Source organism: Ranitomeya imitator, chromosome 6 (genome assembly GCF_032444005.1).
Source record: "Ranitomeya imitator isolate aRanImi1 chromosome 6, aRanImi1.pri, whole genome shotgun sequence".
Taxonomy (NCBI): domain Eukaryota; kingdom Metazoa; phylum Chordata; class Amphibia; order Anura; family Dendrobatidae; genus Ranitomeya; species Ranitomeya imitator.
The window spans coordinates 170,654,319-170,671,227 of NC_091287.1; the positions used below are offsets into that span (position 1 = coordinate 170,654,319).

Sequence of the window (16,909 nt, forward strand, 5' to 3'; positions counted from 1 at the left end):
CGTTTGGATCTCCCGGCATCGTTTGCTATTCATAATGTGTTTCATCGGTCGTTGTTGCGGAAGTATGAGGTACCTGTTGTTCCTTCTCTTGAGCCTCCTGCTCCAGTGCTGGTGGAGGGAGAATTGGAGTATGTTGTGGAGAAGATCTTGGATTCTCGTGTTTCCAGACGGAAACTCCAGTATTTGGTCAAGTGGAAGGGTTATGGTCAGGAGGATAATTCTTGGGTGGTTGCCTCGGATGTTCATGCTGATGATTTGGTTCGCGCTTTTCATAGGGCTCATCCTGGTCGCCCTGGTGGTTCTCGTGAGGGTTCAGTGACCCCTCCTCAAGGGGGGGGTACTGTTGTGAGTTCTGTTTTTGGGCTCCCTCTGGTGGTTACTGATGGTACTGGGTGACTTGTCTTTCCTGGGTTTCTGGGTTCCACCTGTTCCATCAGCATATGGGAGTTTCCTATTTAACCTGGCTTTGCTGGCATTTCCTCGCCGGTTATCAATGTATCCAGTGTGTCTTGTTACCTCTGCTCCCTGCTCCTAGAACCTTCTGGACAAGCTAAGTTTGGATTTTCCTGTTTTGTGTTTTGCTTAATTTGGTTTTTAGTCTAGCCTGCAGATATGTGATTCTCTGCTGCTGGTTGCTCTAGTGGGCTGAAATTGCTTTTCATGTACCATGAGTTGGCACATGAGTTCAAGTAATTTCAGGATGGTTTTTTGAAGGGTTTTTCGCTGACCGCGCAGTTCACTTTTGTATCCTCTGCTATCTAGCTTTAGCGGGCCTCATTTTGCTGAAACTGTTTTCATACTACGTATGTGCCTTCCTCTCATTTCACCGTCATTATATGTGGGGGGCTGCTATTTGCTGTGGGGTATTTCTCTGGAGGCAAGAGAGGTCTGTGTTTCTTCTGATAGGGGAAGCTAGATCTTCGGCTGGAGCGAGACGTCTAGGATCATCGTAGGCACGTTCCCCGGCTTCTTTTATTTGTGTGTTAGGTTCAGGGTCGCGGTCAGCTCAGGTTCCATCGCCCTAGAGCTTGTTTGTATCTGTGCTTGTCCTTTTTGTGATCCCCTGCCATTGGGATCATGACAGGCATCATCTCTAACGAGATTAGTCTAGCTATGTGTGCGTTCAAACCCTGTGTACGCGGATGCGAGGCTAAGTACTTCCTTTTTCTAACCATAGTCTCATGTAGGGTGAGCTGGACTGGAGAGCTGGAGATCGTGGAACTAGCGGGGGTGCCGGTGGACATGGCAGACTGAGAGACGGTGGGAGATGGTATTGTTGCCGCCGGTGCCCTAGATGCAGTGTTTCCTACTACGAAACTGGTGATTCCCTGACCCTGACTGCTTTGGCCTGGCAAAGAAACCTGCACAGATACTGCAGGTGGTGCGGAAAATGGTGGCCCTACACTGGATGTTGCGTTGCTGACTAGCTTCATTGGCCGAGGGTGCTACAACCTTAAGGGACGTTTGGTAGTTAGTCCAGGATTGCAAATGCATGGTGGTTAAATGTCTATGCATGCAACTTGTATTGAGACTTTTCAGATTCTGTCCTCTGCTTAAGGTAGTTAAACATTTTTGACAGATGACTTTGCGCTGATCAATTGGATGTTGTTTAAAAAAATGCCAGACTGCACTCTTTCTAGCATCGGATACCTTTCCAGGCATTGCAGACTGAGCTTTAACCGGATGGCCACGCTGTCCTCCAACAGGTTTTGGCTTTGCCACGCGTTTTGGGCAAGATACGGGCCCGGCAGCTGGAACCTTTTGCGATGTTGATGCCTGCTGCGGCCCCTCCTCCTCCGCTTCAGAACTGCTGCCGCCTGCACCCTGTTCCCCCAATGGCTGCCAATCGGGGTCAAGAACTGGGTCATCTATTACCTCTTCTTGTAGCTCGTGTGCAACTTCGTCTGTGTCACCGTGTTGGTCGGTGGTATAGCGTTCGTGATGGGGCAACATAGTCTCATCAGGGTCTGATTCTTGATCATTACCCTGCGAGGGCAATGTTGTGGTCTGAGTCAAAGGACCAGCATAGTAGTCTGGCTGTGGCTGTGCATCAGTGCACTCCATGTCAGATTCAACTTGTAATGGGCATGGACTGTTAACTGCTGCACTTTCTAAGCCAGGGACGGTATGTGTAAAGAGCTCCATGGAGTAACCCTTTGTGTCGCCTGCTGCATTCTTCTCTGTTGTTGTTTTTGCTGAAGAGGACAAGGAAGCGACTTGTCCCTGACCGTGAACATCCACTAACGACGCGCTGCTTTGACATTTACCAGTTTCACGAGAGGAGGCAAAAGAGCTAGAGGCTGAGTCAGCAAGATAAGCCAAAACTTGCTCTTGCTGCTCCGGCTTTAAAAGCGGTTTTCCTACTCCCAGAAAAGGGAGCGTTCGAGGCCTTGTGTAGCCTGACGACGAACCTGGCTCCACAGCTCCAGACTTAGGTGCAATATTTTTTTTCCCACGACCAGCTGATGCTCCACCACTACCACTACCCTCATTACCAGCTGACAATGAACGCCCCCGGCCACGACCTCTTCCACCATACTTCCTCATTGTTTTAAAAACGTAAACAAACTAACGGTATTTGTTGCTGTCACACAAATTACACGGTGAGCTATAACTTCAGTATGATTTAGCTACCCCTTTACAGGTGAGTGAGACCACAACGAAAATCAGGCACAATGTTACACACTCTGTTGTTGGTGGCAACAAATGAGAGAGATGCCACACACGCAGGACTGTCACTGAAGCACAAATGTAAATATTAATCTCCCACTGATTTGATTTTTTTTTTTTTTTCAGGGAGACTTTAGGAAAAAAAAATAATAGAATAAAATGATTTTTTCAGGAAGAATTTAGAAACCAAATAAAATAAAATGATTTTTTCAGGGAGAATTTAGAAAACAAATAAAACAAAAAAAGGCTTTCTATGGCCCACTGAGTGAGAGATGACGCACACAGGAGTCAGGAGTGGCACACAAGCCCAGAGGCCAATATTTATCTCCCACTGATTGATGTAGTGATTTTTTCAGGTAGATTTTGGAACCCAAATCAAGCTAAAAAAATAATAGGCTTTCTATGGCCCACAATTGGAGAGAGAGAGAGAGATGGCACACCCAGGAGTCAAGACTGGCACACAAGCAGAAAGGGCAATATTAATCTCCCACTGATTTGTTTTTTTTTTTTTTTTTTCAGGGAGACTTTAGGAAAAAAAAAATAGAATAAAATGATTTTTCAGGAAGAATTTAGAAACCAAATAAAATAAAATGATTTTTTCAGGGAGAATTTAGAAAACAAATAAAACAAAAAAAGGCTTTCTATGGCACACTGAGTGAGAGATGACGCACACAGGAGTCAGGAGTGGCACACAAGCCCAGAGGCCAATATTTATCTCCCACTGATTGATGTAGTGATTTTTTCAGGTAGATTTTGGAACCCAAATCAAGCTAAAAAAATAATAGGCTTTCTATGGCCCACAATTGGAGAGAGAGAGAGAGAGAGAGATGGCACACCCAGGAGTCAAGACTGGCACACAAGCAGAAAGGGCAATATTAATCTCCCACTGATTTGTTTTTTTTTTTTTTTTTTTCAGGGAGACTTTAGGAAAAAAAAATAATAGAATAAAATGATTTTTTCAGGAAGAATTTAGAAACCAAATAAAATAAAATGATTTTTTCAGGGAGAATTTAGAAAACAAATAAAACAAAAAAAGGCTTTCTATGGCCCACTGAGTGAGAGATGACGCACACAGGAGTCAGGAGTGGCACACAAGCCCAGAGGCCAATATTTATCTCCCACTGATTGATGTAGTGATTTTTTCAGGTAGATTTTGGAACCCAAATCAAGCTAAAAAAATAATAGGCTTTCTATGGCCCACAATTGGAGAGAGAGAGAGAGATGGCACACCCAGGAGTCAAGACTGGCACACAAGCAGAAAGGACAATATTAATCTCCCACTGATTTTTTTTTTTTTTTTTTTCAGGGAGACTTTAGGAAAAAAAAAATAGAATAAAATGATTTTTTCAGGAAGAATTTAGAAACCAAATAAAATAAAATGATTTTTTCAGGGAGAATTTAGAAAACAAATAAAACAAAAAAAGGCTTTCTATGGCCCACTGAGTGAGAGATGACGCACACAGGAGTCAGGAGTGGCACACAAGCCCAGAGGCCAATATTTATCTCCCACTGATTGATGTAGTGATTTTTTCAGGTAGATTTTGGAACCCAAATCAAGCTAAAAAAATAATAGGCTTTCTATGGCCCACAATTGGAGAGAGAGAGAGAGAGAGATGGCACACCCAGGAGTCAAGACTGGCACACAAGCAGAAAAGGCAATATTAATCTCCCACTGATTTTCTTTTTTTTTTTTTTTTTTTCAGGGAGACTTTAGGAAAAAAAAATAATAGAATAAAATGATTTTTTCAGGAAGAATTTAGAAACCAAATAAAATAAAATGATTTTTTCAGGGAGAATTTAGAAAACAAATAAAACAAAAAAAGGCTTTCTATGGCCCACTGAGTGAGAGATGACGCACACAGGAGTCAGGAGTGGCACACAAGCCCAGAGGCCAATATTTATCTCCCACTGATTGATGTAGTGATTTTTTCAGGTAGATTTTGGAACCCAAATCAAGCTAAAAAAATAATAGGCTTTCTATGGCACACAATTGGAGAGAGAGAGAGATGGCACACCCAGGAGTCAAGACTGGCACACAAGCAGAAAGGGCAATATTAATCTCCCACTGATTTGTTTTTTTTTGTTTTTTTTCAGGGAGACTTTAGGAAAAAAAATAGAGTAAAATGATTTTTCAGGAAGAATTTAGAAACCAAATAAAATAAAATGATTTTTTCAGGGAGAATTTAGAAAACAAATAAAACAAAAAAAGGCTTTCTATGGCCCACTGAGTGAGAGATGACGCACACAGGAGTCAGGAGTGGCACACAAGCCCAGAGGCCAATATTTATCTCCCACTGATTGATGTAGTGATTTTTTCAGGTAGATTTTGGAACCCAAATCAAGCTAAAAAAATAATAGGCTTTCTATGGCCCACAATTGGAGAGAGAGAGAGAGATGGCACACCCAGGAGTCAAGACTGGCACACAAGCAGAAAGGGCAATATTAATCTCCCACTGATTTGTTTTTTTTTTGTTTTTTTTCAGGGAGACTTTAGGAAAAAAAAATATAGTAAAATGATTTTTCAGGAAGAATTTAGAAACCAAATAAAATAAAATGATTTTTTCAGGGAGAATTTAGAAAACAAATAAAACAAAAAGAGGCTTTCTGTGGCCCACTGAGTGAGAGATGACGCACACAGGAGTCAGGAGTGGCATACAAGCCCAGAGGCCAATATTTATCTCCCACTGATTGATGTAGTGATTTTTTCAGGTAGATTTTGGAACCCAAATCAAGCTAAAAAAATAATAGGCTTTCTATGGCCCACAATTGGAGAGAGAGAGAGAGAGATTGCACACCCAGGAGTCAAGACTGGCACACAAGCAGAAAGGGCAATATTAATCTCCCACTGATTTTTTTTTTTTTTTTTTCAGGGAGACTTTAGGAAAAAAAAAATAGAATAAAATGATTTTTTCAGGAAGAATTTAGAAACCAAATAAAATAAAATGATTTTTTCAGGGAGAATTTAGAAAACAAATAAAACAAAAAAAGGCTTTCTGTGGCCCACTGCGTGAGAGATGACGCACACAGGAGTCAGGAGTGGCACACAAGCCCAGAGACCAATATTTATCTCCCAATTTTTTTTTTTTGTTCCAGGGAAAATTTATAAACCCAATAAAAAAAATAATAAATAGGCTTTTTATGGCCCACTATCTGAGAGACAGAGAGAGATGGCACGCTTAGGACTGGCACACAAGCCCAAAGGCCAATATTAATCTCCCTTTTTTTTTTAAGGGAGAATTTATAAAACCCCCAAAAAAATAAATAAATAGGCTTTCTATGGCCCACTATTTGTGAGAGAGATGGCACGCTCAGGACTGGCACACAAGCCCAGAGGCCAATATTAATCTCCCACTTTTTTTTTTTTTTTCCAGGGAAAATTTATAATCCCAATAAATAAATAAAAAAATAAAAAGGCTTTCTATGGCCCACTATCTGAGAGAGAGAGATGGCACGCTTAGGACTGGCACACAAGCCCAAAGGCCAATATTAATCTCCCACTGATTGATTTATTGATTTTTTCAGGTAGAATTTAGAACCCAAATAAAGCAAAAAAAAAAAAAAATGGGCTTTCTATGGCCCAGTGAGTGAGTGATGATGCACACAGGAGTCAGGAGTGGCACACAAGCCCTGAGGCCAATATTTTTCTCCCACTGATTGATGTAGTGATTTTTTCAGGTACATTTTAGAACCCAAATCAAGCAAAAAAATAAATAGGCTTTCTATGGCCCACTATTTGTGAGAGAGATGGCACGCTCAGGACTGGCACACAAGCCCAGAGGCCAATATTAATCTCCCACTTTTTTTTTTTGGTTCCAGGGAAAATTTATAAACCCAATAAAAAAATAAATAAATAGGCTTTCTATGGCCCACTATCTGAGAGAGAGAGATGGCACGCTTAGGACTGGAACACAAGCCCAAAGGCCAATATTAATCTCCCACTGATTGATTTATTGATTTTTTTAGGTAGAATTTAGAATCCAAATAAAGCAAAAAAAAATAAAAAATGGTCTTTCTATGGCCCACTGAGTGAGTGATGATGCACACAGGAGTCAGGAGTGGCACACAAGCCCTGAGGCCAATATTTTTCTCCCACTGATTGATGTAGTGATTTTTTCAGGTAGATTTTAGAACCAAAATCAAGCAAATAAATAGGCTTTCTATGGCCCACTGACTGAGAGATAGCACACACAGGAGTCAAGAGTGGCACACAAGCCCTGAGGCCAATATTTTTCTCCCACTGATTGATGTAGTGATTTTTTCAGGTAGATTTTATAACCCAAATCAAGCAAAAAAATAAATAGGCTTTCTATGGCCCACTGAGTGAGAGATGACACAGACAGGGATGGCACTCTAGCAGAAATGTCAATCTTAATCTCCCACAAAAAAAAAAAAAGAAAAACAGGGAGTGTCCTTCAATTACTCTCTCCCTGCAGTAATCTCAGCCAGGTATGGCAGGCAGCAATAAGGAGTGGACTGATGCACAAATTAAATAAAAAGTGTGTACAAACAAAAAAGATAGCTGTGCAGAAAGGAAGGAACAAGAGGATTTGTGCTTTGAAAAAAGCAGTTGGTTTGCACAGCGGTGTGCACACAGCAATGCAGCTATCAGGGAGCCTTCTAGGGCAGCCCAATGAGCTACAGCGCTGAGGGGGAAAAAAAAAAAATGTAGCTTCCACTGTCCCTGCACACCGAAGGTGGTGTTGGGCAGTGGAAATCGCTACAGCACAAGCGGTTTGGTGGTTAATGGACCCTGCCTAACGCTATCCCTGCTTCTGACGAAGCGGCAGCAACCTCTCCCTAAGCTCAGATCAGCAGCAGTAACATGGCGGTCGGCGGGAACGCCCCTTTATAGCCCCTGTGACGCCGCAGACAGCAAGCCAATCACTGCAATGCCCTTCTCTAAGATGGTGGGGACCAGGACCTATGTCATCACGCTGCCCACACTCTGCGTTTACCTTCATTGGCTGAGAAATGGCGCTTTTCGCGTCATTGAAACGCGACTTTGGCGCGAAAGTCGCGTACCGCATGGCCGACCCCGCACAGGGGTCGGATCGGGTTTCATGAAACCCGACTTTGCCAAAAGTCGGCGACTTTTGAAAATGAACGACCCGTTTCGCTCAACCCTAGTCACGGGATGTGCGTTCTTTTGTGCAGTCCTGTGGGACTTGTGCTCGGGCTAAGCCCTGCTGTTCTCGTGCAAGTGGGTTGCTTTTGCCCTTGCCGGTTCCGAAGAGGCCCTGGACGCATATTTCCATGGATTTTATTTCAGATCTCCTTGTCTCTCAAAGGATGTCGGTCATTTGGGTGGTTTGTGATCGCTTCTCTAAAATGGTTCATTTGGTACCCTTGTCTAAATTGCCTTCCTCCTCTGATTTGGTGCCATTGTTTTTCCAGCATGTGGTTCGTTTGCATGGCATTCCAGAGAACATCGTCTCGGACAGAGATTCCCAGTTTGTTTCGAGGTTTTGGCGGTCCTTTTGTGCTAAGATGGGCATTGATTTGTCTTTTTCTTCGGCTTTTCATCCTCAGACAAATGGCCAAACCGAACGAACTAATCAGACTTTGGAGACATATCTGAGATGCTTTGTTTCTGCTGATCAGGATGATTGGGTGTCCTTCTTGCCTTTGGCTGAGTTTGCCCTTAATAATCGGGCCAGCTCGGCTACTTTGGTTTCGCCTTTTTTCTGTAATTCTGGTTTCCATCCTCGTTTCTCTTCAGGGCAGGTTGAGCCTTCGGACTGTCCTGGTGTGGATACGGTGGTGGACAGGTTGCAGCAGATTTGGACTCATGTGGTGGACAATTTGACATTGTCCCAGGAGAAGGCTCAACGTTTCGCTAACCGCCGGCGCTGTGTTGGTCCCTGACTTCGTGTTGGGGATTTGGTTTGGTTGTCATCTCGTTATGTTCCTATGAAGGTTTCCTCTCCTAAGTTTAAGCCTCGTTTCATTGGTCCGTATAAGATTTCTGAGGTTCTCAATCCTGTGTCATTTCGTTTGGCCCTTCCAGCTTCTTTTGCCAGCCATAATGTGTTCCATAGGTCGTTATTGTGGAGATACGTGGCGCCTATGGTTCCCTCCGTTGATCCTCCTGCCCCGGTGTTGGTTGAAGGGGAGTTGGAGTATGTGGTGGAGAAGATTTTGGATTCTCGTATTTCGAGACGGAAACTCCAGTACCTGGTCAAGTGGAAGGGTTATGGTCAGAAAGATATATCCTGGGTTTTTGCCTCTGATGTTCATGTTGCCGATCTAGTTTGTGCCTTTCATTTGGCTCATCCTGATCGGCCTGGGGGCTCTGGTGAGGGTTCGGTGACCCCTCCTCAAGGGGGGGGTACTGTTGTGAATTCTGTTTTCGAACTCCCTCCTGTGGTCATGAATGGTACTTCGGCGAGTTCTGTCCATGGACTCCCTCTGGTGGCTGTGAGTGGAGCTGCTGCTTCTGAGGTTCCTTCCACAGGTGATGTAGTTTATTCTTTGGCTGGCTGTTCTATTTAACTCCACTCAGATCGTTACTCCATGCCAGCTGTCAATGTTCTTGTACTGGTTCAGTTCGCTCTTGGATCTTTCTGGTGACCTGTCTACTCCAGCAGAAGCTAAGTCCCTGCTAGTTATTATTTGTTCATTGTTTTCTTGTCCAGTTGGCTATCATGATTTTGCCTTGCTAGCTGGAAGCTCTGGGATGCAGAGTGGCACCTCCGCACCGTGAGTCGGTGCGGAGGTCTTTTTGCACACTCTGCCTGGTCTTTTGTAGTTTTTTTGTGCTGACCGCAAAGATACCTTTCCTATCCTCAGTCTGTTTAGTAAGTCTGGCCTCCCTTTGCTGAAACCTGTTTCATTTCTGTGTTTGTGACTTTCATCTTAACTCACAGTCAATATATGTGGACGGCTGCCTTTTCCTTTGGGGAATTTCTCTGAGGCAAGGTAGGCTTTATTTTCTATCTTTAGGGCTAGTTAGCTCTTAGGCTGTGTAGAGGCGTCTAGGTCGTGTTGGGTACAATCCACGGCTATTTCTAGTTGTGTGATAGGATTAGGGGTTGCGGTCAGCAGAGCTCCCACTTCCCAGAGCTTGTCCTTTGTGAGTTTAACCATCAGGTCGTTCCGGGTGCTCCTAACCACCAGGTCCATAACACAAAAGCAAAGCAAAGGTACAGAGTGCAGAGACAAGAGCAGAGCAAGCCTCGAAGTGCAGAGAAAAGTCACAGGTTGCAGAGTAAGAAGCAAAGCAAGGTCGTAGGGTGCAGAGCCAAGAGCAGAGCAGAAAGGCACTGCAGGGAAAGAAACCACAGATGAGACAAAGGTAGGACAAAGTTCAGACAAGGTAATGGGACAAGACAAGGTATAAGAACAAAGACACAGGGACGAGGATATACAGCCTACTGGAGGGCAGACAAACAAGATACAAGCAAAGCAAGGAGAACAGCTTTCAGAGAAGGCAAGACACAGAGCAATGCCTGGCAGCTCAGAAGCAAAACACAAACTGAGTTAACACATTGCACAGGCCCAGTCCACAGGGTGGAGCTGTCCTAAATACTGGAGGCCTCTTGGTAATTGGTAGAGTAGAGGCACAAAATATGGAGCTGGCAACAAACAAAAACCACAACATGACCTGGAGCAGTGGGTAAGATAGTGTGAGAGATGAGAGGCCATGCTATGATGCCAGCAGAGTTGTTACAGATAGCAATGCAGTGGCCCTTTTACTCCTAGAATCACTTGGGGCCCCAAAGGTCAGACCACCACTGATTATAACATGATAGTGTAGGAAGATGGACCGGGCCAGGGATGCTCCTCTTGTGCCGGTTCCAGAACTATTGGGGTTGTCACCATTGTTGCAGGGTAAAAGCTTTCCAACCCAGACAGACCTTTGCACTCAACTGTAGGGGGCATGTTTGGTATAAAAAAGGCGGTGCACGAGAAGGTGAGAGACTTGGCGGGAAGACAGAGCACGCAGCAGGAGAAGGTTGACTTTCTCTCTGCGGGGCTATGCCACAACTCAGGCCAGCGCTGCAGTACCTCCAACCTTGTGCACACGGACCATGCAAGACTTGAGGTGGTGTGTCCATCCATCGTGACTACCGGAGCTCCCACCCACACCCCTCCGCTACCGGCCGTGAGAGTGCAGCCTGGAAGTGACCTGGCGGATTGTCGAGGACCTGGTACGTACGCCTCCCGGCACCAGCGCTGTTCAGCGACATCTTCCAGCGGAAGCAGAGACTGCAACGCTTAGTGGACTTTGCCACGAAAACCCACTAACACATCTGAGGGAGCTAGGATACGCTGTTTCCATTGGGAGACAGTGCTTCACCTTCCTCCAGGAACAGGCCAGAGACTTCACGGCATCACCATGGTATTCCAAGCTTCCACTGCCCGGAAACCATCAGACTGATAAGTTTACCTGTTTCCTAACCATTTGTTCCTACCCTGATAGCAATCCCAAGTTTATTTCCCACTTAACCCTGTCTCGCCCTGCATGGAGTATCCCCTGTAATGAACCCGTTAACTCTTGTTCTTTCTCCTGCTCGTCACTGCATCACATATTCCTGCTATCTTAGGCTAGGTTCACATTGTGTTAGTGCAGTTCATTCAATGCATGTGTTAAATGGACTGCGTTAACGCAAGTGCTGAAAAATATAACGTTATTTGATCGCGCTAGCACAGATGTTCTATCTGTGCTAGCGGTAATGGACCGCGAAACACTGCAGACCACGTCCGAGGGTCCGTCACAGAATGACGGCACATCACTAGCGCATGTCGATTATGGCATGCGTTGGTGATGCGCCCAATAATAGGGGTTAATGGCAGCGTTAACGGACTGCGTTACACCGCGTTATGCTGCGGTGTAATGCAGTCCGTCTAACAGACTGCCATAACGCGGTGTGACCCCAGCCTTACAATAGCATATCCTAACATCATGTAACTTTATGAGATGGGGAAACCTTGCTGATATAAGTCAGCTTTTTCTTACTGCTCAGAAAGAGACCTTTCATGCTAGAAAGGAAATCTTACACAGAGCTTTAATTTTGGCACAGTTGCGTATCTTACAAACGACATATGACAGTTTTTCATAGTGAAGGGGTACGCAGTACATTTTATCTATGGATTCTATGTTTATTGCTGTATTTCAATGTGATTTTTTTTTTCCCAGCCAACTTTCAACCTTGGAAGCTGGGTCCTTGTTGTGAACGTGCTCCAAGTAGCACCTTGCCAGTATATCCTCCCATGTATCACTGTGAGCTAATAGGAGCCAGTTTTATTATTACTTTCCTTCAACCCACCCCCATTTCTTTCAAGTAGCAGCCAATTTTTCCTGCAGCCTGCTTAGTGCATCTGTGCAAGAGAGGAGAAGAGTGTATGTGTGTGTGCATGTGTTAGAGGCATATTCCTGGCTGGCTATGGGATGACTTTTCCCTCACTTGTCAATTCCTTTGCCTGTCAGTGGAGCTGCTGGTAGTGGAAAGGGATAGAAGGGAGGAGAGAGGCAAGGAATAAGGGAGGGAGAAGCAGATCTGGAGGGGACAAGGGCTGGCATTCCGAGCATCCTGGAGTAAAGAACTCACAAGGTCCAGCAAATGGGAGGAATAGAGACATTAGAAGCTGTGCAGATGCCTCTACTCTGCACTCTTCAGCTTGATGTCACAAGGTTTTTTCCCAATGATAAAGAGTCTTCAGCTGGTATTACTGATTGTATGTCTGGCTTATCGTTTTAAACAAAAAAAAATCTGTAGTGATTTCAATCTAGAGATCAACCTAATCCCTTACATCAGTCTGGGGATCATGGCATGCTGCCACAGCTACTCCCAGTACACACCTGGAGCTCCTGTTGACGGCACACACTTTATCTAATAGTTTGGAAAATATAAAAAAGGCAACCATAAGAAAAAAAGGAAAGAAGAAACAAATAGAAAATGTTTGATGCTCCCCTTCAGTGTTGAAGGTGAAGTTTGTGGTGTCTGTGTGTGCATGTATTGGTATTTGTTTGTTCGGAGTAACCATCCTTCATGAGCTTCAACCAAAGTCACAAGCCTATAGCCATGGAGTCACCTACTAAGGAAATTGAAGAATTTGAGAGCAATTCACTGAAGTATCTACAGCCGGAACAGATTGAGAAAATCTGGCTGCGTCTCCGAGGACTGTAAGTACTAGTCTTTTTATATGTATTTATTAAGAACCCATTCAAATATGCTGCATCTCCATCCTGCCAACTTTATGTGTTCCAACATCGTGTTTCTAACCCCACTCCATGACTTGGCCATCGTGTGAAAGATTCATTACATCATAAAACATGAAAAGGGTCAAATAAGTTTTATCAGAAGTTCCACATTATTTGTGTCACTCTTATATTAAACCTTATGTTTCTCCTGAACCTGATCAGTGATAATATATATATATATATATATATATATATATATATATATATATAATATATATAGTACAATCGCAGAGTCGATATAGTGTAATACAAATATACATATGTACCTATATATATTTATACATATACACATATATTACACCATTCAAGGACTCTGCTGCTGTATTCTCAGTATGTCATGGTGGTGATTAGATTAATGCTGAATACTATGAGAGTCATAGTGGAGCAATTCATAAAATAAATCACTAGTGTCATATCTGATATATATAGTTTTGCTTAAATATTTAAAAGCTGAATATTTGAGGGTCACTTTATTATAAACTGCCCAAATATTGATTGCAAGTAACATTTCACAGATTTCTATAGCTCGGACAGCAATGCTGGTGATAACAGGTGGAGGTTTGGCAGCAGAATATACAGATATAGAGCACTCTGTATTGTGGACGTGCGATATGTGTATATATACTGATATGTATTAGGGGCAGTGACAACATTTAGCCTACATTTATTGCTTTTTCACCATTAATGAATTTTATATGTCACATTACGAACTGATTTTAACATCCGGTGATTGGCCGCACACACTATGATAGGCTTTGATCACCATGGCTTCTGATTTTACAGGATCAGGTTTTTTTTCCCTGTTGACCTTCAATAGGTCCAGCAGTCTTCCATTTTTGATTCCTGGATAGTTAGCTGTTTGCACTATGTCTGGCTGTAAGAAAAGGCAGCGTAGAGCTCTGTTGTAGAGCTTCGTACGTTCTATCTTCTGTCATTCTGTCAGAGCTTCTGTTATTCTATCCTCCAACTGTTGCTGAAAAATTCAAACTAACGGCTGAGAATCGAGACCTGTTGATGTAGCACTACAGATCCCAGCATGCCCCATCTTGAAAAATATACTACAGGGAATAGGAAAATGTTTTGATTGCCACCCTTTTTTGTTTCTTTTTTGCTGGTATTACTTACAAATAATTCTGTGACCGATCCTGCAGGCTGATGCTCTCCACCTTGACATCAGTATTTTTTATTCTGTCAGTCCCTGGTCCAACACAATCAAAATGGGAAGATAGTAGAATGACAAACAAATAAAAATACATAAAGGTTACTCTACAGATGATTTCATTAAAAAATACATATAGAAGAGAAATCATCTACAGAGAAAATACTGACTTTCTATTGTTTCACATTGAGCATGCACTGACCGTACAGACAAGGTGCTATGATATTCAAGACTAAATGCTGATTAACATATTATAAAGGGTTCTTCAGTGAAGATACCAGTAGTCAGAATGGTGCACTCTAATCCCTGTTAGAAAGGAGCGGCAGTGCCCTTGCCCGACTGCCATGCTATTCATTCCCTATAGTGCTGCCAAACACCGTGCTCGACTTTTTCCGGCAGCCCCATAGAGAATGAATGGAGCAGCTGTCGGAGATGTGCACTGCCGCTCCCTTCCAATGGGGATGAAAGTGCCTTGTTCTGCCAATCGGTGTGGCTCCCAGCGGCCAGACCTTTACCCTTCTATAAGTTTCAGCTATTCTAGGGATATGTAATAGCTTATCTTCAGTTGTCAAACCCTTTAAATTTCCTGTTTTCTGCTTGTATCTCTTTACAGCAGAAAAAAATATTATTATTTCCATCAGGTGAACAACTATCCATGTCTTCACAGATATTCGCAAGGAGTAGCACCCTGAGATATATCCATGTTGGGTTCTTACCATCTTTCATTATTAGACTGGCACCATATGCAAACATACTGTAGACTGGCACTTCGATTTACACTGTCAGATAACTGTTGCTGTTCAAAGGAATGCAGGGGCGATGCATGTAAAAGTTCCATCTTTCTACCTATCTTTTTTTTCATGACATAGATTTTAGGGATAATAGAAGCAACAAAAGAGTGACAAAAAGAAGGTACGCTAACAGTGTACATCTCATATCCCATTGAAGACAGAAGACTTCCATCTTTGATGATAGATCCACGTAACATCCAGTCCATTAAACCATGAGAAAGTCTCATCCATTGCAGGTGGTGTGACTCATACCTAGTCAAAAACCATTTTTACCCTTCCTATCTCCCATTTATTCCGCTGCATGCAAAAAAGGTGAAAGAAAAAGAGTTCCTCTCTCTGAGGTGATTATAAATCTCTTTATCTGGGACCAGTCTTGAGATTACAGCAACCAAAAGAGAAAGAAGCCGCTCATAAGAATGCACACCACAAGGCTAATAAATAATAGTAGAACAATATAAGGACAGAATTTTTATTGACAAACCACAACTTCAAAAAACATAAAACATAATTAAAAACAGTAATACCAGGTACATTTGGTCCACATATCAATATATCTTGTATAATACAAATATCGAATACAATAAGTCCGCACACCTGATTTATAATGGGAGACCAACCCTCTGGCTCATGGAGCTACATGCATATAAGCGTTCCCTAATATAACTCCCTATGGCATGTATGACCCCAGAAGGATGAGAGGGACAACAGCCAAAGTAAGGGGAAAACACCCCCAAGATGAAACAATATAGGGGAGAAAAAGAGCCACCCGAGCACAAGAAATAACTCCACACATGGGGGCTAGAAGAGACAGCAAAAAAATATGCAGTCTAGATGCAACACATGCCGAAAATAAGGCATCATAAGTATAACATTACCCACAATGTAGGAGTAAGAGGGGAGGGAGGCGCCGTCCCTGGGTGCAGACCAGAGTGGACCAAGTGATACAACCCAACGCGTATCGCCCTACAAAGGAGGGCCTACAAAGGAGGACCTTTGTAGGGCGATACGCGTTGGGTTGTATCACTTGGTCCACGCTGGTCTGCACCCAGGGACGGCGCCTCCCTCCCCTCTTACTCCTACATTGTGGGTAATGTTATACTTATGATGCCTTATTTTCGGCATGTGTTGCATCTAGACTGCATATTTTTTTGCTGTCTCTTCTAGCCCCCATGTGTGGAATTATTTCTTGTGCTCGGGTGGCTCTTTTTCTCCCTTATATTGTTTCATCTTGGGGGTGTTTTCCCCTTACTTTGGCTGTTGTCCCCCTTATCCTTCTGGGGTCATACATGCCATAGGGAGTTATATTAGGGAACGCTTATATGCATGTAGCTCCATGAGCCAGAGGGTTGGTCTCCCATTATAAATCAGGTGTGCGGACTTATTGTATTCGATATTTGTATTATACAAGATATATTGATATGTGGACCAAATGTACCTGGTATTACTGTTTTTAATTATGTTTTATGTTTTTTGAAGTTGTAGTTTGTCAATAAAAATTCTGTTCTTATATTGTTCTACTATTATTTATTAGCCTTGTGGTGTGCATTCTTATGAGTGGCTTCTTTCTCTTTTGGTTGCTGTATTCATTCATTGGCCGCTTGTCTGCACCCCGACTGGCATTTGATATTAGTGGGTATTGGTAGTGCGCTCTATATGTTTGTTTTCGCTCAGTCTTGAGATTAAACGCTCTATTGAGTCTATTGAGTCTATTGAGTGTCCACGATAAGAGAGTTTATTGGGCTAATGAAGGTTTTAACATTCTAGACCAGATCAGGATCAGAGGAGCAAGGCCAATTGAGTCCAGCCATTTTGTGGGAAGCCGCTTTTCTGAAATACAAATTGAAATATAAATTTCTCAAGATGAAGCAAGCTGTTGACCCTGGGGACAAATTCCATAAGTGTAGGAGGGGCCCTATCCTTCCTGTGGGAGGCAATTAATTCTTTACTTGATAAAGCAAACTTAGGATGGATTGATGAGTCTACTCAGCTGTCAGTTTGGTAGCATACCCTAATAAACAAACAGCAGGGTCTAAGGGAATCATACATTCAAACACCTCATCGATCAGGCTCAGCAATGCCTACCAG

The 16,909-nt window shown here is 43.1% G+C and overlaps 1 protein-coding gene across 5 annotated transcripts in view; it reads left to right on the forward strand.

The window, feature by feature from the left end:
• Nucleotides 1-16,909, forward strand: part of PDE1C (phosphodiesterase 1C) — a 1,560,705-nt gene that overhangs the window by 574,705 nt on the left and 969,091 nt on the right. The window contains exon 1 of one of the 5 annotated variants that reach the window (XM_069730298.1): nucleotides 11,981-12,796. The exons of 2 other annotated variants lie outside the window; for them this stretch is intronic. In XM_069730298.1, coding sequence (XP_069586399.1) covers nucleotides 12,663-12,796 — 134 coding nt within the window. In that variant the 5' untranslated portion in view covers nucleotides 11,981-12,662. Of the gene's footprint in view, nucleotides 1-11,980; nucleotides 12,797-16,909 lie in introns of those variants that run through there. 2 more of the 5 variants (XM_069730299.1, XM_069730301.1) reach the window with 2 other exon arrangements.